Source organism: Solea solea, chromosome 17 (assembly GCF_958295425.1).
Source record: "Solea solea chromosome 17, fSolSol10.1, whole genome shotgun sequence".
NCBI classification, from domain to species: domain Eukaryota; kingdom Metazoa; phylum Chordata; class Actinopteri; order Pleuronectiformes; family Soleidae; genus Solea; species Solea solea.
The window spans coordinates 9,908,016-9,931,939 of NC_081150.1; the positions used below are offsets into that span (position 1 = coordinate 9,908,016).

At 42.7% G+C, this 23,924-nt stretch overlaps 1 protein-coding gene across 3 annotated transcripts in view; it reads left to right on the plus strand.

Moving 5' to 3' along the window:
• The window catches only part of sgk1 (serum/glucocorticoid regulated kinase 1), a 44,750-nt gene that overhangs the window by 16,223 nt on the left and 4,603 nt on the right, over positions 1 to 23,924 (plus strand). The window contains exons 3-4 of one of the 3 annotated variants that reach the window (XM_058613623.1): positions 12,279 to 12,497; positions 15,882 to 15,948. In XM_058613623.1, the coding sequence (XP_058469606.1) occupies positions 12,279 to 12,497; positions 15,882 to 15,948 (286 nt within the window). Of the gene's footprint in view, positions 1 to 12,278; positions 12,498 to 15,881; positions 15,949 to 22,237; positions 22,391 to 22,686; positions 22,785 to 23,924 lie in introns of those variants that run through there. The other 2 variants (XM_058613625.1, XM_058613626.1) reach the window with 2 other exon arrangements.

Below are 23,924 nucleotides of genomic sequence, written 5' to 3' on the forward strand. Positions count from 1 at the left end.
CGCGGGGACGCCGCTGAAAATAACTAGTACTGAAAATAACTAGTACCGCGCGCGGTGAATGAACGGGTGAGAGCGCGAGGCACGCGGGGAGCCGTGGCACACGGCGACCCGTGTGGGTCGGCTCGAACCCGTTCAGAACCGCGCGCGGTACTAGTTATTATTATTATTCTTATTATTCCCCCAAATGAATTGCCTTTTTGAGGCCTTTCCCATACCCCAAAACTCACCAATTTTTGTGACCGCATCAATCCTGGTGTAAATTTACGTCTGAAAAAGGTTTGGGGAATGTGCGTCGAAAATTGAATGTGGGAGGGGCCAATAAGTGCGGTGCCACCTGTCCAAATTCACCATGACCAACACAAATATCGCACATGCACGAAATTCGGTACACATGTGTAGTGGGTCAGGATGAAGAAAAAATTACATTATGACCATGATCCAAACCCAACAGGAAATCCGCCATCTTGGGTTGATTGGCGATTTTTTGGCGATTTTGGCGAATTCGCAGCAATGGTATTTGAACTAACTCCTCCTAGAGTTTTCGTGCGATCACCTTCAAACTTGGTGAGGTCCCTGTGGACCAGTTGAGGAGCTCACGGTATCAAAAGTTTTTTCAAATGTCGCATGGCGCACGAGATAGGGGGCGGCAAAGTTCGTGATGATTCTGATGTTTCGCATCAGAAAAACAAAACTCTTATAACTTTGCGATGGAAGGTCCGATCCAAACCAAACTTGCTATGATTGATGCTGGGCCATGGCTGAAGACGTCTATGAAAAAACGGTGAAGTTTGAAAACAGCACCTCCTTGTGGTGAAAGAAAATACACCAAAAAAAAGTTTTTTTACAATTTCGGGAATAACTTTTACACAGATAATCGTACCGCACTCAAAATTGGTGACAACAGTCAAGACACATGGTAGATGATGCGTGATCAATATGACGACAAATCGTTTAACGGTGTTGCCATGGCAACGAGGCAAAGTCGGATTTTTGGGACAAAAAATCAAACTGCTACAACTTCGCGAATCCTGGTCCTATCTGAACCAAACTTGCTAGGATTGATGACAGTCCGGCCCTAAAGACGTCTATATGAAAATATCCAATTTCGAAAACAGCGCCCCCTGGTGACAGCAGACAATATGACAGCTTGTATTTCAATTATCTCCTCCTAGAGCTTTTGTGCGATCACCTTCAAACTTGGTGAGATCAATGTGGACGAGTTGAGCATCAAAAGTTATCAAAAGCTTTTTAAAATATTGTATGGCGTAGGAGATAGGGGGCGCCAAAATTGGAGATAATAATAATTTTTCTGAACAGACAATGAAACTCTTATAACTTCGCGATGGAAGATCTGATCCCAACCAAACTTCCTATAGTTGATGATGGTTAGTTGCTGAAGACGACTATGTTGCTGAAACGGTACATTTTGAAAACAGCGCCTCCTGGTGGTGGTAGAAAATTCTAAAAAAACAAACTGTTACAACTTTGCCAATCCTGGTCCGATCTGAACCAAACTTGCAAGGATTGATGACAGTCCGGCCCTGAACACGTCTATATGAAAATATTCAATTTTAAATACAGCGCCACCTGGTGACAGCAGACAGAAATACATTTATAGTTTTTGATGCTGCTCCAACAGGGATTGTTGTATCGACTTGAAACTTAGTATGTGGGACCCCAGACCCTTCCTCAACATGTCCGTAAAAGGTCACCTCCCTACAGGAAGTGGATCGCCCGAAACAGGAAGTAAAGTCTTACATTGTCCGATTGACACGAAACTAGATATGTGAGTTACGGGACCTTCCCTGAACATGTTTCTGGAGACGAACAGGAAGTCGGCCATTTTAAACAGGAAGTGCCCTCTAACTTTGCCGTACATTGTCCGATTTGCACAAAACCTTATATGTGACACCAGGGACCTATCCTGAGCATGTCCGTAAAAGGTCACCTCCCTACAGGAAGTGGAACGCCCGAAACAGGAAGTAAAGTCTTACATTGTCCGATTGACACAAAACTAGATATGTGAGTTACGGGACCTTCCCTGAACATGTTTCCAGAGACAAACAGGAAGTTGGCCATTTTAAACAGGAAGTGCCCTCTAACTTTGCCGTACGTTGTCCGATTTGCACGAAACCTTATATGTGACACCAGGGACCTGTCCTGAGCATGTCTGCAAAAGATGACCTCCCAACAGGAAGTGGAATGCCCGAAACAGGAAGTAAACTCTAAGATTGTCCGATCTGAACAAAACTTGATATGTAAGACAAGGGAAGTTCCCTGAACACGTTTACGGACACGCACTTGACCGAACAGGAAGTCTGCCATTTTAAACAGGAAGTGCCCTATAACTTTGCGATACGTTGCCCGATCCCCCTCGAAATTTGGAACGACATGCGCGGGGACGCCGCTGAAAATAACTAGTACTGAAAATAACTAGTACCGCGCGCGGTGAATGAACGGGTGAGAGCGCGAGGCACGCGGGGAGCCGTGGCACACGGCGACCCGCGTGGGTCGGCTCGAACCCGTTCAGAACCGCGCGCGGTACTAGTTATTTTCAGTACTAGTTATTTTCATTCTTATTATTCCCCCAAATGAATTGCCTTTTTGAGGCCTTTCCCATACCCCAAAACTCACCAATTTTTGTGACCGCATCAATCCTGGTGTAAATTTACGTCTGAAAAAGGTTCGGGGAATGTGCGTCAAAAATTGAATGTGGGAGGGGCCAATAAGTGCGGCGCCACCTGTCCAAATTCACCATGACCAACACAAATATCGCACATGCACGAAATTCGGTACACATGTGTAGTGGGTCAGGATGAAGAAAAAATTACATTATGACCATGATCCAAACCCAACAGGAAATCCGCCATCTTGGGTTGATTGGCCATTTTTTGGCGATTTTGGCGAATTCGCAGCAATGGTATTTGAACTAACTCCTCCTAGAGTTTTCGTGCGATCACCTTCAAACTTGGTAAGGTCCCTGTGGACCAGTTGAGGAGCTCACGGTATCAAATGTTTTTTCAAATGTCGCACGGCGCACGAGATAGGGGGCGGCAAAGTTCGTGATGATTCTGATGTTTCGCATCAGAAAAACAAAACTCTTATAACTTTGCGATGGAAGGTCCGATCCGAACCAAACTTGCTATGCTTGATGATGGGCCATGGCTGAATACGTCTATGAAAAAACGGTGAAGTTTGAAAACAGCGCCTCCTTGTGGTGAAAGAAAATACACAAAAAAAATTTTTTTTTACCATTTCGGGAATAACTTTTACACAGATAATCGTACCGCACTCAAAATTGGTGACAACAGTCAAAACACATGGTAGATGATGCGTGATCAATATGACGACAAATCGTTTAACGGTGTTGCCATGGCAACGACGCAAAGTCGGATTTTTGGGACAAAAAATCAAACTGCTACAACTTCGTGAATCCTGGTCCGATCTGAACCAAACTTGCTAGGATTGATGATAGTCCGGCCCTAAAGACGTCTATATGAAAATATTAAATTTCGAAAACAGTGCCCCCTGGTGAGAGTAGACAATATGACAGCTTGTATTTCAATTATCTCCTCCTAGAGCTTTTGTGCGATCACCTTCAAACTTGGTGAGATCAATGTGGACGAGTTGAGCATCAAAAGTTATCAAAAGCTTTTTAAAATATTGTATGGCGTACGAGATAGGGGGCGCCAAAATTGGAGATAATAATAATTTTTCATAACAGACAATGAAACTCTTATAACTTCGCGATGGAAGGTCTGATCCCAACCAAACTTGCTATAGTTGATGATGGTTAGTTGCTGAAGACGACTATGTTGCTGAAACGGTACATTTTGAAAATAGCACCTCCTGGTGGTGGTAGAAAATTCTAAAAAAACAAACTGTTACAACTTTGCCAATCCTGGTCCGATCTGAACCAAACTTGCAAGGATTGATGACAGTCCGGCCCTGAACACGTCTATATGAAAATATTCATTTTGAAATACAGCGCCCCCTGGTGACAGCAGACAGAATTACATTTATAGTTTTGGATGCTGCTCCAACAGGGATTGTTGTATCCACTTGAAACTTAGTATGTGGGACCCCAGACCCTTCCTCAACATGTCCGTAAAAGGTCACCTCCCTACAGGAAGTGGAACGCCCAAAACAGGAAGTAAAGTCTTACATTGTCCGATTGACACGAAACTGGATATGTGAGTTACGGGACCTTCCCTGAACATGTTTCCGGAGACGCCGTTGACTGAACAGGAAGTCGGCCATTTTAAACAGGAAGTGCCCTCTAACTTTGCTGTACGTTGTCCGATCTGCACAAAACCTTATATGTGACACCAGGGACCTGTCCTGAGCATGTCCGTAAAAGGTCACCTCTCTACAGGAAGTGGAACACCCGAAACAGGAAGTAAAGTCTTACATTGTCCGATTGACACAAAACTAGATATGTGAGTTACGGGACCTTCCCTGAACATGTTTCCGGAGACGAACAGGAAGTCGGCCATTTTAAACAGGAAGTGCCCTCTAACTTTGCCGTACGTTGTCCGATTTGCACAAAATCTTATATGTGACACCAGGGACCTGTCCTGAGCATGTCCGTAAAAGGTCACCTCCCTACAGGAAGTGGAACGCCCGAAACAGGAAGTAAAGTCTTACATTGTCCGATCTGAACAAAACTTGATATGTAAGACAAGGGAACTTCCCTGAACACGTTTACGGAGAAGAACAGGAAGTTGGCCATTTTAAACAGGAAGTGCCCTCTAACTTTGCCGTACGTTGTCCGATTTGCACGAAACGTTTTATGTGACACCAGGGACCTGTCCTGAGCTTGTCTGCAAGAGATGACCTCCCAACAGGAAGTGGAATGCCCGAAACAGGAAGTAAACTCTAAGATTATCCGATCTGCACAAAACTTGATATGTAAGACAAGGGAAGTTCCCTGAACACGTTTACGGACACGCACTTGACCGAACAGGAAGTCTGCCATTTTAAACAGGAAGTGCCCTATAACTTTGTCATACGTTGCCCGATCCCCCTCGAAATTTGGAACGACATGCGCAGGGACGCCGCTGAAAATAACTAGTACTGAAAATAACTAGTACCGCGCGCGGTGAATGAACGGGTGAGAGCGCGAGGCACGCGGGGAGCCGTGGCACACGGCGACCCGCGTGGGTCGGCTCGAACCCGTTCAGAACCGCGCGCGGTACTAGTTATTTTTATTATTATTATTCTTATTATTCCTTAAAGTAAATCGCCTTTTTGAGGCCTTTCCCATACCCCAAAACTCACAGATTTTTGTGACCGCATCAATCGTGGTGTAAATTTACGTCTGAAAAAGGTTCGGGGAATGTGCGTCAAAAATTGAATGTGGGAGGGGCCAATAAGTGCGGCGCCACCTGTCCAAATTCACCATGACCAACACAATTATCGCACATGCCCGAAATTCGGTACACATGTGTAGTGGGTCAGGATGAAGAAAAAATTACATTATGACCATGATCCAAACCCAACAGGAAATCCGCCATCTTGGGTTGATTGGCCATTTTTTGGCGATTTTGGCGAATTCGCAGCAATGGTATTTGAACTATCTCCTCCTAGAGTTTTCGTGCGATCACCTTCAAACTTGGTGAGGTCCCTGTGGAACAGTTGAGGAGCTCACGGTATCAAAAGTTTTTTCAAATGTCGCATGGCGCACGAGATAGGGGGCGGCAAAGTTCGTGATGATTCTGATGTTTCGCATCAGAAAAACAAAACTCTTATAACTTTGCGATGGAAGGTCCGATCCGAACCAAACTTGCTACCATTGATGATGGGCCATGGCTGAAGACGTCTATGAAAAAACGGTGAAGTTTGAAAACAGCGCCTCCTTGTGGTGAAAGAAAATACACAAAAAAAAAGTTTTTTTACGATTTCGGGAATAACTTTTACACAGATAATCGTACCGCACTCAAAATTGGTGACAACCGTCAAAACACATGGTAGATGATGCGTGATCAATATGACGACAAATCGTTTAACGGTGTTGCCATGGCAACGACGCAAAGTCGGATTTTTGGGACAAAAAATCAAACTGCTACAACTTCGTGAATCCTGGTCCGATCTGAACCAAACTGGCTAGGATTGATGACAGTCCGGCCCTTAAGACGTCTATATGAAAATATTCAATTTCGAAAACAGCGCCCCCTGGTGACAGCAGACAATATGACAGCTTGTATTTCAATTATCTCCTCCTAGAGCTTTTGTGCGATCACCTTCAAACTTGGAGAGATCAATGTGGACGAGTTGAGCTTCAAAAGTTATCAAAAGCTTTTTAAAATATTGTATGGCGTAGGAGATAGGGGGCGCCAAAATTGGAGATAATAATAATTTTTCACAACAGACAATGAAACTCTTATAACTTCGCGATGGAAGATCTGATCCCAACCAAACTTGCTATAGTTGATGATGGTTAGTTCCTGAAGACAACTGTATAGCTGAAACGGTACATTTTGAAAACAGCGCCTCCTGGTGGTGGTAGAAAATTCTAAAAAAAGAAACTGTTACAACTTTGCCAATCCTGGTCCGATCTGAACCAAACTTGCAAGGATTGATGACAGTCCGACCCTGAACACGTCTATATGAAAATATTCATTTTCAAATACAGCGCCCCCTGGTGACAGCAGACCGAATTACATTTATAGTTTTTGATGCTGCTCCAACAGGGATTGTTGTATCCACTTGAAACTTAGTATGTGGGACCCCAGACCCTTCCTCAACATGTCCGTAAAAGGTCACCTCCCTACAGGAAGTGGAACGGCCGAAACAGGAAGTAAAGTCTTACATAGTCCGATTGACACGAAACTAGATATGTGAGTTACGGGACCTTCCCTGAATATGTTTACGGAGACGCCGTTGACCAAACAGGAAGTCGGCCATTTTAAACAGGAAGTGCCTTCTAACTTTGCCGTACATTGTCCGATCTGCACAAAACCTTATATGTGACACCAGGGACCTGTCCTGAGCATGTCCGTAAAAGGTCACCTCCCTACAGGAAGTGGAACGCCCGAAACAGGAAGTAAAGTCTTACATTGTCCGATTGACACAAAACTAGATATGTGAGTTATGGGACCTTCCCTGAACATGTTTCCAGAGACGAACAGGAAGTTGGCCATTTTAAACAGGAAGTGCCCTCTAACTTTGCCGTACGTTGTCCGATTTGCACGAAACCTTATATGTGACACCAGGGACCTGTCCTGAGCATGTCTGCAAAAGATGACCTCCCAACAGGAAGTGGAATGTCCGAAACAGGAAGTAAACTCTAAGATTATCCGATCTGCACAAAACTTGATATGTAAGACAAGGGAAGTTCCCTGAACACGTTTTTTACGGACACGCACTTGCCCGAACAGGAAGTCTGCCATTTTAAACAGGAAGTGCCCTATAACTTTGCCATACGTTGCCCGATCCCCCCCGAAATTTGGATCGACATGTGCGGGGACGCCGCTGAAAATAACTAGTACTGAAAATAACTAGTACTGAAAATAACTAGTACCGCGCGCGGTGAATGAACGGGTGAGAGCGCGAGGCACGCGGGGAGCCGTGGCACACGGCGACCCGCGTGGGTCGGCTCGAACCCGTTCAGAACCGCGCGCGGTACTAGTTATTTTTTTATTATTCTATTCACGTCCTCAGCTCTTTTTAAAGCTGTTTTAGTTGTTAGGCCACTCACCTGACAATTGAGCTTAACGTTGCTCACTCACAGCAGTGCAACAACAACAACAACAAGCGGCCGTGGTTGGTTGTGCTTTGTTACTTCAAGCTGAATTCTGTGGTCATGTTTAAAAGCTCAGACCTATTAGTCTTTCTCCTTCTCAGAAGAGATCCGCCCAGGTTTGTGGTGTTTGGTTACCAAATCGCCCATAGTCCGCAAACACATGTAGCAACAGAAAAGGAAAATAACCAGCATTCATTCATTCAACAAACACATCTGTTTTTTCGAGACAAAAATATCTAGTGACTTAGTATTTATGACGTGTCTATTGGATCGAGCGTCATCGTTTACTTTCCTAAGTGTTTTAATGAATGGCTGGAAATCCAATTATTAACACAATTACTAACTAATGTTATGTACTGTATGCAAAGTATTTAAAATACAACGCGCCCACAAATATAGATTCAGTTTCTGCCAACTACATGTGTATCTGAAGTATGCATTCCTATTACACAGAAGTAACATGAGCCTCAGATGTTATTTAATTGATTTAAATGTACTTGAGTTAAGGAAAAAAAAATCTGCCAATGGGTTAAACAAATGTTACTTGGGTAGAATACTTAGAACTACAATCTACACTGCAAAAAAAGGATTTTCAAGAAGGTATAATAAGCCTCCTTTCAAGAAAGACCTTGTATTACAGCTTATTTTAAGCTTTTATTACCAGGAACAAGCTAAAACAATAAAGAATCACTATGTCACAGACTGGTGTGTGTGCAAATATAAGAAATAATTCTATGGTATATCTATTTTAAAAGTCAACTTCTTAAGTAGAGGAAGTAAAGGAAGACTCATCTTAAGTAAACATTTATTACGTGACAGGATCTATTCGCTTTGATCAGTGGAACTTTCTTAAAACGTGTCACATTACAGTCTGAAAGTGAACATTTAAACAAGTGTAAGAACATTTGGTTTGTTTCTGTAGTGCTTGTCTGCCTGTGAAGCCTGTGCACTTTTTAAAACGTTGAAATGATTGTTACGGCTCTCTGAGTGAGACAGCAGGTGAAATGTTAGTGTGAAAACAAAGGCGAACACAACACACCTCACAGTAGCCCCCGCGGTGAGTGAATAGGCCCTGTGCCACACAGATAGATTCTATTTATAGAGACGAGAGGAAAGGAGAAACGTGTGACAGGATGCAGGGAAGAGTCCAGCGAGACTGTGTATCAGAGACGTTGTGTTATTACTCAGGATATAAAGGTGAGAACAGTGAAGAGAATGAGTGGCTGATCAACACTGTGTGAACACATTTGGCAATAGTGTCAGTGTAATGGACATTTACATGTAAAAGTTACACACTTCAGCTTTAAGTTCTCTCTTTCCTGCTGTGTTTTTAGACTCCCCTTCTCTCTGTTACTCTCTGAACACCATTATCGTGGCTTATTGGGCGGTACTTGGTGTTAGTATTCCATCTGGGTTTTCTGAATTTAATAGATCTTTGATTCTCTGCCCCTCTGAGATCAGTCTTCCCCTCTCACTCATCCATTTTAAGACCTGGGTTTGCGATCTAGGAAAAGGAGGAGGGGAAAACAAAGGGAGAAGAAAGAGCAGTGACCTTGGTGTTAATAAGACTTTGCTCTGACAGAGAAAAAGTGGCTCTACTCTCCCACTTTCTTTGTTTAGCTTTTTTGTCTTTCAAGCACATTTTCCCTTTGTTTCTTCATCTCTGCTCGCACCTTATTCCCTGGCTGTACTCCACCATTCGTCCCCACGTTCTCCCTCTTGATTTGCCCCCTCATTTCCTTTAACTTTGATACTCAGATAGATGTGGGACTCAGACACACAGTCTGAGAGAGGCAGAATAATGCTCCTTGGGGAACTGGTGGAGGACAGGAAGGGAGGTTACCAGGAGAGACAATGTCTCACCTGCTGTCTGTTGGTACTGTGTGAATTATTTGTTATATATTAAAACCTTTTATAGGCTATTATTCACTTATATCAGTCAGATGGTTGATTTCTGGGTAACGCAGAACCATGTTTGTTTTGACAAGTAGGAAAAACATGTCTCATGCTCTGCCGCTCAGCTGCTGCTTTGTTGAATAAAACTCTATTGGTTATACTAGCATGCAGATATTATATCAAAACAAACCAGGCTGCCTGTTTCTATCTCATTTCTGCTGCTTTGTCCAATATCTTCATGTATTGATCGAGGGAAAGTTCTGTGTCGATTCTCTGAAACAATTTCCATTTATTGCAGCTTTATCTTACTGTGTTGTTTATGACTAGATACCATGAAAGAGCAAAGAGCGAATCTTTACGTGGGGAATTTACATAACTTTGTTGTTCACAAAAACAATATTTTCAAAGATAATCTTTGCAGACAGTGACAACACAGTCAAAGGCAAAGGTCAGTTAACGAGGTGACACGGTTACAGGGTCTGATAAAGTCCGGATAATATGGCGCATGTGATATTTCCGTTTCTCGATTTATAAGATGTGTACGTCCTTCCTTTTCCTTTCCATTAGAGTTTTCCTTGCACTGTATTACATCCTGAGTTAATTGGGTGAAACAACAGAACATTAGGTCTTATATAACCAAATAATAACACCAGGACCACTGTTTTCTTAGAAGCACAGAAAAGGGTCAAAGAGCAGGGCTATGGGTTGAGAGGAAGCAGAGTCTTGACATCGTATACACATATATGTGTGACTAAGTGTGTGCAGCGCTTCCTGTGCAACATGTTTTCTTACCCACTGAAAGAGTGCATACACCGTCTCCGAACGAGGTTAAGAGTGTGTGGAAGATGCATGAAAAAGAGCAACAGTTCATCTTAATAAAGACTAGTTTACGGTGTACATACATACATCATATTATGACCTTTAGACACAAACATGCACAGATATCTTCCCCACTCTGCCATAGATCTATAGTTAGAAGATGTATGTGAACAGATTTACAATTGCGAGTCAAAGGAACATCACAAAATCAACTCAAGTAACATGTTAAGCATACAAGTGTAAAGTCTACAATTTATTTTGAAAGCCATAAAACCATGCAATCATGTCGTAACCCATAAAGAGAATGTGAGGACCAGCCTTAAACCTCCTGTGAATTATAAGTTTTTAGGTCGTCACACGCAGACACACACACACACACAGTAACAGACAGTTGCTTTTGACACCCTGGGTCATTTCTGTCCTTGTAGCATGGCGCTATCAAGGGAACGACCACTGACACAGTGAAAGTTTTTTTTCCGACTCAGCTGCAAACGTGTGCACAGTCACCACCTCCTCCTCCCCCACCTCCCCCCCCATGACAAGTTGTGGTAATGTAGCTGACAGAGGCCTTGATAAGACTCATGTGAAAAGGCTACAGTCAGTGAACCGGCCTGCTCTGTGTGCCAAGGACACCATTTAGCTTCGTAACAGCCTTTCTGGGTCACTAGCACATCCATCGAGACAATCCACTTCCCTTAGAAACTGTGTGCATCTCGACCTTAACTTCCATTAGCCTGTGTGTCTTGCATTTCTCTCACACACCTTTCCTCTTCTCTCTGTCTTGGGACGAGTGTGTGTGTCTGTTGTTTTCCGTGTAATGCTTGTGACATACAACAACATCCTGTCAGCGTTGCATGTGACATGAAAGATCATTATTGATCATCATGGTCGAGGAGATGGAGAGTCTGAAATTGCGAAATTGTTCTCGGGGGAGTGTTTGGCTGCGCAGCTGTCACACAAGAGCAGATTACTCTCCTGAGCCGAAGACCGACTCACTCTCACGCCGCTTCCTGTGCAATTCAAATATAAACCGCATACATCTTACCCATAACACCACGATGTTTTAAATCAAATTGGACCGCTGTGAAGGATTGGAATAACTCACCCAAACTTAACATATCTACTTTCTGTCCTTGTAGTGGGTTGGTTCAACAGAGATTCTAATTAAAAATACCTCATTGATAAGCTTTTTGTTGATAAAAATACAAACTGCAGATTGCTAGTGCTTGTCTTAGTGGAAAAACCTCAAATTATTCTAATTACTGTTCCGCAAATTCATCAAGAGGATGTTTATTTTAGGAATACACAGCTGGTTTAGGTAAAACTGTGCCTAAAGATTATGGAAAGCTTATTTATTTGGGTGATATCTGTCACAGGAATAACCAGATAAATTAGGAAACACAAGTTTAAGATAAGAACACTGATGTAGATTTCCCCCCCTTGAGCAACATGTTCCTCAGTGTTTCATGAACTAAGAAAAACAGACCATTATAAGCTCATTGACAAGTTATGACAAGAACTATGAGCAGGAAGTCCAAACCACCAAATTTGGAATTAGCACATAGTTTTCACCGAAGAGCAACAAGTTGTGATCTGACTGCTGCTGTGTGAATATTAAACATGTTCCAAACAGTCACAGAAAAAGGAAAGAACTCAAAACATTTATCAACATTCATCTTTTTTCAGTGTATGCTCACGTGTTGTTATTTTCACTCCGTTATTAGATGCTGCTGCATCAGAGAGTGTGAGTCATTTGTTCCATTTGGATTTAAACGTTATCGACCCCAATTTTAAAACGTGTCCCATCTCGCTCTGACAGGTCAGGAAGTGGAAGATGCTGGGTCGCCATCACAGCGACAGCACAGGCAAGCAGAAGGAAGCTGAGTCAGAGTCGGTCCATCTGGGAGGCTGTCAGTCCTGGGGGATCCACGCCTCGCCCCTGCTGGCCAGTCCCGTCATGCTGGAGTGCTCCGTCTGCAGTGGACCCTACATCAGCTACACCCTGGAGGATATGTGGCAGCCGCGCCAACGCACGCAGGCAAGTTCATGTCGCTAATGACGTCACAAAAACACCAAGTCTACTGCAGTGGATCACAAAGTAGGGGACTTCCAGGTGGTCGTTCAGGGAAATTCCTACAGAAATGGTGTTTACGAAGCAAACCTAAGCTCATGTGTTGCAAGAAATAAAACAATGAAAATACTTGTCGATGAATTGAATCCACGTCACAACTATTGAACACACAGCCCTGTGTTTGTCCAGCCTTGATTTGTGTGTCCTGACTTTAGAGAACGCTTCTCTTTTCAGCATTTTCAGTCTTATTGGACTATTAAATAATAGGGCCTTGATTCAGGCAAATGGAAGAAAGTGCCATTCACATGAATGTGAGGTTTAAGTTTAACAGTAGGACTCTCTGTCTGCATTCTCACTGAACAAATCAGCCATGGACGTTTCATTCGTAGAAGAAACCCGTGAATTCAGCGGCTTCTTGGATTTGACTGATAATTCAGTGTAATATGCATGTTGTGAAACACAATATTTGGCGGGGGGGAAACATTATTGTTAAATAGGTTCCATGAAATGACTTATAGTTCAGTCATGCAAGTTTCCACTTCCTCTTGACCTTTAACCAGACAAAAAAAAACGTTCTGTTCTTTTTTCTTTATGACACAGCCCAAAACAGAGCCTTGACTCAGAATAATAGATAAAACCACAACAGATCTCTTTACTTAATCAATAAACAACCTTACGTGAGATGACAGAAGGGATGCAAAATCAAAGAGAAAGGTCAAATGAGTGATTTGGACTGTGGAGAGGTTGACAGTACGAGGGGAGTACGATGTGTGTGCGTGTTTATGTGAGTATATCTGATGGGATGAGATGGGTAGCCTTGAGAGAATAAACAACACAAGAGTTTGAAACAACCCAAACACACGCACACACACACACACATGCCTGAGCTTGTCTTGTTCTCAGAAAACACCCATGGGAGAAAAGTGAAATCAGCCAAAGTCAGAACTTTGACACATCAGTGACATGTAAATGCTGCGTGTCCTGTGACAGCAGGCCAAAACATGATAAGTGGGAAGCACAGCTTCTCTTCAGGCGTACAGTGCAGCCGTGTTTACTTGTTTATTTCAGAGTCCTGTATACTCGCCGATCAAATGTCGAAGTTCAACTTTCTAACTCGCACCCGACTCCGCACGCACATGCAGCGATATCAGATGCATACAGTACATTTGCATGTATTAATATTTATACTTCACCACTTAAAATTCTGTGTTTACATGCTGGAAATGTACAGTAGTGGTCAGGGAACTGGGCTTGTAACCGGACGGTCGCCGGTCTGTGTCCCCACCAGGTCAAAAAGGGCTTGGGTGCCCCTGAGCAAGGTACCCGCTGCCCACTGCTCCTAATTCTAGGATGGGTCAAATGCAGAGAAAGAATTTCCCTACTAAGGGATTAATAAAGTACGAAAATAAATTCTTACTTACTTTTGCTAATGCTTTTGATATGTGCTATCCTTTTGCTGCTGCAATATGGCAAAGTTCTCCACAGTATAATGTGGATGGAAATGTTTTTCTCAACAGCTGCAGCTGCTGACGGATCACACAGTAGAGCTGCATGCACCTACATGCCCACAATTCTATTACATTCATACTAAAAATAAGGGTGCATCTCAGTCTTGTCTACTCGATTTTTAAATTGCATTTCAATCGCAGTGATTTGAGCAGGCTTTCTTATATAGTATAAGTAAGTTTCTGTCTTTTTTGGACCAAAACAAGAGAACGGCACCAACTGGTGCTGCAGGGATTTCACGTGCTATCAGAAAGATGATACTGATCCCATGTGTGAAATCAGAGTGTGTTACATTCAGGTGCTTTGGTTGCTGACACACGGGTAAAACCAAACAGTTACAGCATTTTTAATAACATGGCGAGTTTAAGTAGATAAAACATTCCCATTTTGTACACACAATCAATAATAGAGGAATTATTTACGATCGGTGACAGATCTTGTCTTACTTTTATCTCCACTCGGGAATTCGTGTGGCAATTTTGAATCTATTAAAATTTCCCACTGGAAATCACAACGTGATGGGGCATTCATGTGCATTTCGCACACCGGGGACTCATATTTTCATACATAGCCATAATTCTGATAGCATGTGAAGGCAGCATCAGACCCTAGTCCACCTCTCCAGACACATGGACATGGAAACTGTGACTCAGCCGTAATGTTGAGGCAGCAGATTGTAACAAAATAAGAAGGACACGTGAGATATTGCCAGAAAGAAGGTCATTTGTCTGTATTTGCTCAGTTTCCACTTCAAAATGAAAAAAAAATGTTGAAGATGTCTACCTCCTTAAAGCAAGACCCATGTCTAAAGTACATATTTAAAAAGGCTTAATCTGAAATGTATACATTTTTATTTCAAAGAAACACATACAACCATACAGTAGTTAGTTAATGGTAGTGCATTCACTTTCTGCCAATAAAAACTTCTGTTTTGTGAATTGATCATTAAAGTGTAAAAAAGCACATAGTAGGCAGATAACCGGCTCCACACTTGACCCAAACTGAGTAAACTCGGCTTCAAACCGGTGTTTGGTCTCACAGTATCGCGTCACGTTACAGAGCAGAGGTTTCTCACCGCTGTCAGCGCCGGACCCCAAGTGATTTAAACTCAGCTTCACCCTGGAAACTCGGCCTCATTAAAAATCCATCACATGGGAAACCAGAAACTGGGACAGGAACCAGTCTAGGTCGGGAATTTGTGGTTTATGGAAATGCTGATTAAGGTCGCGTTTCGGTCAGAGAGGTCAGAGAGGTCATCGCTAACGCTGACACGTACGCCGAAACTTATTAATCGTTCAGGAAAAGTCGCTTAGGTCAGCGCTTTCCAGCCTTTTTTGTCCCGTAAAAACAAAGCGATGTTTTTAGTTAACTGTTTTCACTGGAGCAAAAGTGATGATTGGGAGAAAATTCAAAGAAATGCAATTTATCGCAGCAAAAATGTGTTTTTCTTTATTCCTGTCCTAATTGTATTTTTGCATCACATCAGATTTATCTGATGGTCCCAGTCTCAATGTTGTGAACTGTTCTAGTTTTTATCTCTTCCAGCTATTTGTTTTTAGTTTATCTGCAAAAGATATTATAAATAAACAGGACAAGAGTCAGAACTGGATTTATAAGATTGGATGCACAGTTTGAAAATGTACTAATATGAGACTTATGTATATATACTGGTTGTTTTAACTTCATAGGCCTTAACACAGTCCATTACAGTAAATAATATTTAACTGACAGATCACCAGAACACCAAGGATTGTGTTTTAAAACTGAAAACTCAACATGTCATTGTCTCTGTTGTTCCAGTATTTGAACTATCTTTACTAACTAATGCCATATTTCCCCTCTCAGGCGATGGACCTGTACTACCACAATGACTCAGACCCAGACAGTTTGTACTGTTGCCCCGGCGACAACAGTAAGTAACCACCAACAAATACTGATGTTTGGTATTCTGCCACTTCCTCTTGGCTTTTCTTCTGCTCTCCTTCTGTTTCACACTGTGACCCTTCACTCCTGTGCTACTTCTCTTTATGATCAGCATTCTGATTTATTTTCAGCATCATTCAAAAATTAGTATTCTACCATTCTACCCCTATTTGTACTCGGTTTGTTTTTTGTGTGTGTCCTTGGCGACTAAAAATGTGACGGTTGGAGGAGCGAAATTATTCACCTTACCTCACCACTTGGGCCTCTAATCCAACCTCCAAACAGGATAATAACTATTGTCCTCAAACCAGTATTACTATGTGCTGTTTTGGTGGAAACCAGCAAAAATAGTCATTAGAGCCACAAAGCACAGGACTGATCATCAGGAGTGACACAGTGACCTTTTCTGTTTACAACTTCATGATGTTTTCTGGGTAAGAGGTCAGAATCGGTTTATGGCCGATACGGCTGTAAATGACTGCACTTTAATTTCCCTTTGTGCTACTGAAGTTCAAGATGTTCTAGAAATCATTGGCCAATCCAAATTACAGGGTGACTGAGTCACATTTTGGCACAGGACCTATCTGCTAAGTTCTCTTTTATAGTCAGGTTAATCTACCTTTCCAGGGAATCGCACGGGATCTCGCTCTCTCTTTGCAATGCACTGCTTTCTTTAAAGGTCCAGTATGTATGATTTGGGGGGGGTTTATTGGCAGAAACCAAATATAGCACCTACTACCCATTAAGTACGTTTGATTAAGTGTGAGTAAACCTCTTTATGTACTTGAGGCACAGGCCGTACTTTGCGGAGTGTTCAGCATTTTTGAAAAAAAGAAAACTGTCCTTTCTGTATATCACTGACGCACTTGGGAAAACGTGGAGTGAGCAGAGTGAGCTTACCATGACACGCCACCTGTTCTTACTCACAGGACGTTTATTCTGTTCTTTTTCCACATAGACAGCATTTATTTCCTCTTTCGGTTACGGCATCATTCTCACCAGTGGTAAGAAACACAGTAAATATAGTAAGTATGCACTGGCATTGACAGCTGGCAGTCACAGAAGTACCTGCTGCCTGCTGGCACGGACCCACACGTGTGCGACATGTTTTTCACTGGGAGTAGTCAGCCCTTTTTTTTAGTTGTGGGAGTTCTGTGAAGAGAAAATCCAAGCAATTAGCCGAGCTGGTGACAAGCTGTTCCTGCATGACCTTGGCTGTGACGCCGCTACACCCTGTCCTACAAACTTCAGCAGTTATTATCAGCTACAGGAGCAACGAGCTTGGGGTGTCAGTCGTTGACAGTGATTTGTGTAGCACAAGGAGTAGCAACAAAGAGTGAGGTGGTGTTCCATTAATAATTAATTATAATAATAACAACAGTTATTATTATAGGGAGTAGGGACTGGCCATCGTATTTTATGCAGGAACAAAGAGTGAACTGTGTTCCCAAGAAAAAGTACAGAGCGACCTTATTTAACAACACATCTGCTGAGATTATTCTTATTAAACCACATGAGTGGGTTCATCAATTTGCTTCGGTGCAGCTAATCAGAATTTTCTCACGTTTTCTCACGTTTGAATTTCCCTCTCCGACGCCAACAGACTTATATAACATGTTGTTTTCAAATGTGTGTGTGTGTGCGCCTTTTGTTCTCAATGACATGAAATATCAACGGACTCCTTTCCTTTTATTCACAACATTTTCATGACGCATCGCTCACCTGTATCAACCTGTCCTGCTGCGCTGAACAGGCAAACACACCTTTGTGCACACACACACACACAAACTGTAAACAAGCAAAAAAACCAGTTGCCCTTACTTACTGTGTCAATAGAAGAAAAGAAAAGGCGTAAGGAGAAAGCTGTGCCTCAGCAAACCAATGAAAGGTCAATGTAGAACAGTGGGAAATATCATTCATTCATTCATCTTCCACATGAGGGTCACAGGGTTGCTGGTGCCAATCCTAGCTGGCATTCACATAAAATCATTTAATCACACAGTGTTCAATTAACTTCTGCTTGTTTATGGACATGTGGGAGGAAACCGGAGAACCCGGAGAGGCCTGGACTGGTCACCTACAGTAACTCTGCTACCATAAAGAATATTAAACTTTTTTTTGTGACATCAGCAGAAAAAATATTCCCAGAATTCAAACCATACCAGAAAACATCAGCGGCCCCTTTCAAAGCGGTATAAAGCCCCCTCCTGACATGATTACAGCTGACCTTTGAAATGGTACTTTTAATATACTGTCTTTAAATGCACTCCTCATTATAAATTCCTCCCCAGTATCTGACATTTCCCTCTGAAGATGGCAGCTGTAAAGCATTTACAATTTAGTTTCAAACTGTCTTTTTTCCCCCGACCAAGCCTTTTGAAAATAAAGTTTTCCTTCCAACAGTAAACAGAAGCATCTTCTTCTGGCTTCAGAGTGAGTCACAGCACAGCAACAAATGATGTGTTGATAGTGAGAATACACTCACCCACCACATCGACATCAACATGTGCATAACGTGACGGTAATGAGTGGTTGTTTCAGTTAATGTTGCACATTAGTGTTGCCTTACTTTCAACTGCCGCTCACTGGGTATTTTCTCTTGTTTACTAAATTGTCTGCGAACCCTATATGGTTGAGTTCCAAGTCCCGTAAACAAATGTTCTTCTTTATTCTGATGCTGTAGTTTGTATTGAATATGTGTACATGCTATAGTGATACAGGCATTAATGAGGACGTAAACTGGTGCTGTTGAGTGCACATTTTGCCCTCGTGCTATATTTGTCTGCACTTCTCTTTGAGTTTGCCTCGGCTTTGTAGCCCAGTAATTTCATTTCAGCGGTTGCTGCACATGTTAGATAGTTCCACATTAAACGGTAGCGTAACAAATAGGTTCAGGTCCTTTTTTTACTTTACTTTCCTGCCCTGCAACCTCACCGAATGTTTTAAAAGGCTCTGCAAACTCTCCAGCATATCCAGGTGACATAGCACACTTTTTATTTACATAAAAAGTGCAAGAAAGCAACACTGCACTCCCTGCACTTCTCCTTCTGGGTGAGGTTTTAACTTCTCAGCTATGGCAATGTTGTCTGCATGTCAGAGTGGGTTGGCTGTCTTACCTGCTTCTCGGGTTAAATAAACTCCACGAAAGAAGAGAAACTAAATCCAAGCACATTTTGTCTTTGCAACTCACCCGGTTTAGCCTCATACCTCCATCTACCCTGCACGAGTCTTGTCTAGTGTATTTATAGCCTGGTCTCAGCACTTGCCGGTCATTTTGGCAAAGGACTAAATTTGAACTCTTAATGAGGGCGTTTTTTCCATGGTTTATATTCATACTAGGCAAAACTGAATGAATTCCATACCAATTCATGTCATGTGCGTGTAACGACGAGCGCTACCACGTCAGCTGATGCTCTTGAATCCGTGCAACAGCATGACTAGCTTGACGTTTCCCACTCTGGCTGTTATAAAGCAGATAAGTAGATTTTTTTTTTGTAAATTCCTTTGGCACGTCTGGCTTTGCTATTCAGGAAGTGATTCGTCTCTTCCTGGTACCCTCTCTCGAAAGTAGGTTACTTTTTTTTGTTGTTGTCGCCATGCAGGCCAGATGGACACCGATAAATAAAAGCCCGGCTGTCCTCGCTGAATAGCCGAGGCCTTTATGTAACAGCGTCATTTGGTTCATCACTTACAGAGGCTCATTCACATTCATCTCCAGATCAACTGTAGCCGCAAACGCACTCACCATCCCTGACACAGATAGCGGCTGTGACAAGATGGAGGGATGGGAGAATGAGGACAGACATGGGCCGACTTAATGAATACTTGGCATCTGCTGTAGACGCGTGGAATATGATGGGCATGTGCCGCTCTTTGTGTACGTGCAGGTACATCATTGGTGAGTGCGCTGAGTGCGTGTGCATGTTTTCTAATAGGCTGTGAGCACAAATGTGTTCCCACCCATTGTTGAAAGGACGTCTTAATGCTGTGAGGACATTTTGTCAGTCTTTGTTGAGGGTTAAGACTCGGTTTTAGTCTAAGAGTCAAGACGTACATCGGAGTTATGGTTTAGGCATGTAGTTGAGATGGTTTAAGTGGCTATGAAATCAATGCATTATGTGTCTGAATGTCCTCACAACTATATGGAGACATTTATGTGTGTGTGTGTGTATGTGTTTGTTTGGATATGGTTTTACTGCAACTGTAATATCCTGCAGCCCAAACATTCTGATTACACAGTGAACCCCTTCCTGTGCTTTAATAAAGTCATGAGATTTTCCCTGATGTGTGTGTGTGTGTGTGTGTGCACGTATGCGTGTCACTGCTGTCTCTGGCAAAATGACAGTGCCAGCAGGAGGTTACATAATGGATACTTTCTCTCTCACTCGCACACACACACACACACACACAGAGACACACACAGCTCGACTATTTTGCAGCCTTTTGTCGTTCATGGTCTGAGCCTCAAGCGGCCTGTAAATCCAGAAGGGAAATGGGGCCATAAAGGAGAAACAGCTCTTTTGTTAGTGTCCCTCTCCCTTTCTTTCGCTCTCTCTCTCCTCTGATCATCCCTCAGCACTTCTCTCTCATTTCCTTCAACTCTGAGCTATGAGCATAGATGCAGACCGAGGTAATGTAACATCTTCTTCATGAACTATTCATGGCTAAATTTGAGCTCTCCCCCCCCCCTCCCCTTTTTGTAATGCTTTAAGAAGGAGCATGTATTCAAGGTCAACGCTTGACTCGCGCTTGACTTAAGCTCCTACTGCTCCCTCTTGACAGAGCGATGTCTGATGATGTAAGAGGTTTCACTTAATATGGCGTGAGGTGCTCTCAAGTGTTGATAAGACATGTCTGTTTGTACCCCACCCTGTGCTACTGTCAGATAAAGCTCCTGAACCTGTACTGTCTGAAAAATGAATACTGCATTTTTTTTTTTTTTTTTTTAAGCAAAACTGAAGGATGTTCTAAATGCACTGAGGGAGGGAGGAGTTGGATAGCTTGAAGAAAATGTCATAAATACCTGCTTTGCCCTGTGAATGACCTGACTGTGAAGGGACATATTATGTAACAGATTTGAGCATAGATAATTGAGAAAAAGAGTCAGGGGTTAGAAAAGCTGACTCTTTATTTACAACGTTGAGAGTTCATAAGTTTTCATTGGGAGACGCCGAGCAAAACGACACAGCCGTCTTCCTGACTCTCTGTATTGTGTTTATGACGTTTAATCACTGCTTGTATTTGCTTTAATGATTCAAACATCACACAGTTTTAAATGCAGACTGCATCGCGATAGTGACAGTGTGACTTGTCCTTCACTGAGGTATACTGTAGGTCTTAAGCAAAGCCCTTAAACCCCTTGATCAAACTGTGGTGGACCTGGACGGCGTCCAGAGTTGAACGAGTGCAACTGTGTGCGTGCGATAAAGGCACTTTCTTTGAAATGAGACGGCTCTTAGTGTAAATCCCTAGATAAAAATGAAGATTAAAAAAACAAAAATACACGCACAGTACATTTTGTTCAGAGGCTCAAAGGACAAGTTCATTTCTTCTTAAAAACTAGTCTTTCAATACTAACGAAATAAAACACAGTAAATGGACCACTCTCTAAAAGAAAAATATATATATGTACAGCATGAAAAAAAAAAGATTCATCAATAACAACAGACTGTGATAAAAACTTTCCTTGAATGCAGCCTGCACGTGCACAAATTCATCATGTTTCCAAAACTATGTTCATTTCCAGAACAGCGGTTGAATGACCTTAGCTCAGTGGGCACAACATTTGCATTTTACGAAGATGAGGACTTATTATAGTGCACGTTTTTGCATGTGAACTTCAACTGCAAGCAAGCTTTTTGCCTTCGAGTGATACTGGAATAATGTCACAGTGAAAGAGAGCTGCCATTTCAGGGGAAATACGGATGAATGGGGGATTTGTTAAGCAAATGTGATACTATGGGTACTTAATTGGTGCTTGGTACTTGTTGGTGTTAGGAGTGCACAGTGTATCAGACAGTTTTTCAAACAAAAAAACACCCATCAGCTTTATTGTCTCTCCTCAGCTGAAGGTGGCTGTAGAAATGAATCATTTCATCCAATTATAATTTCTACCTCGTGTTCATTTGTAAATAAATAAAACCTTCCACAGCAACATTGGCAGTGGCAGAAGTGGAAAGTAGGCAGCATTTTCCCCCGCCCTGAGGAAAACTCATCCAACCATGGGTAGAATGGAAGGAAGTAGAGGCGGGTCGTCTCCGCCCTGAAGAGAAGTGAGAGAAGAAAAAAAAAGCTTGAAGAAACTCCTCAAGAAGGAGACTGCAGTGTAGTCAGATTACCTCACTGCCAAGGAGCCTGAAGTCCTCTGCTCTCTTGCTGTCTCCAGGAAATAAAAGGCATCCATATGAAAGACAAAACCACCGCCTTGACGTGTAAGTAAATACATTTGACTGTCAGGAATAGATTTACAAATCTCTTCCGGTAATGACCTTGTTGTGGGTGTAATGGAAAATAAGCAGTTTCCACTGTATTTATGGCTTACAGTGTAAGCATAGATCTTTTTAAACGGTGTATGTGTGACTGGGATGGAACCACTGGTGTAGATGAGTTTGCGCTTCATTTACTGCAAAATTCCGTGACCTGGATTTATGAAGCCGTTATCTGTGGAAATGCTTCGCCGGGAGGAGGAGGCGGAGGTGGAAGAAGAGGGGGTTTGTTTAAAAAGTGCCAGTGAAACCCTGGCAGCTCTCTTTTTGCAACGTTGCTGAAGCCTGTTGTGCGCCGCAGGCAGCCAAGCCAGAATGAAAACCCCTTCAGACGTTAAAGGTTTGTTTGTTCCGCATTGAAACAGAGTCTGATGAGGCTGTTTGTCTGCAGAAGGTCTAACTGAGACAGGGTTTTATAAAAGGTCGTGTGTGGATTTTACGCACGGTCGGTCGGAGAATGTAGTTTGTGTTGTGCACAAGTAGAAAAGTCAGCGCACAGTCTTCATATTGTGCTTTGTCCATTCAGTGTATTATTATTATTATTATTATTGTTGTTGTTGTTATTATTTGCGTCTCTTGAATGTGTCTCCTCCATGTTTACGCACTGTCCCGGGTGCTCTGTCTCAGTGGCCTTTCATACCTGTGAGATCGCCTCACGCTCTCTTATTCCACGGGGTTCGTTGTTAAACTTGAACCAGGTGTGTTACATAACTGTGAGCCCTGCTGCCGCTGATCCTCTGTGTGCGCCAGCAGCGTCCAAAAACGCAGCAGCAACAGCGCATTATTGCATTCTTGATCATCATCATCGTCATTGCACTGGAGTGTATTGTGTCTGCTCTGCTCTTAAATGTGGGTTGAAACATTTTGTGTGTATCTTCTTTTTTTTTTGTTTGTTTTTTTCCGCTGGGACTGGAGGCTTGCGCCAGTTAACTCACTCTGTACTTTTCCACTACCGGCGGCTTTTCTTGGCATCTGGCCACCGTGTGCTCAGACTCTCCCTCTCGGCTTTGGTACAGTCCGACCCGCGTCACTCACTCACTCACTCACTCCCCACCGTTTGAATCGAGAGGCAGCCAAAGAGTGAAGCTGATAGGCCTTAGTTGAGGTGATCATATTATCCGTACTCCACCCCGGACTCCGGGGGGGGGGGGGGACAAAAATAATCATGAGTTTTTTTTCACAATAATATAGTCTCCTTAAACAACATGTGCGGAATCCACTCAGTTATGTAAAACATTATCCTATAGGATACACTGTGCTCAGGGTTTGCTACCTTGTTGACACTTTCAGCCTGCGTGCCACGAGATGTTAAAGTATGTCATTGCACAACATATCTGCAAATAGTACAACAGTACTCTTTCAGTAAGTTTTTTTTTTTTCAATTTTCTCCTGTTTTTGACGCAACCACGGTTTGAGGCGCGGCTATGACGCGCTGGGGGCGCAACGGCCTGTGATTGTTCCAGGACTGGATCGCTCTTCC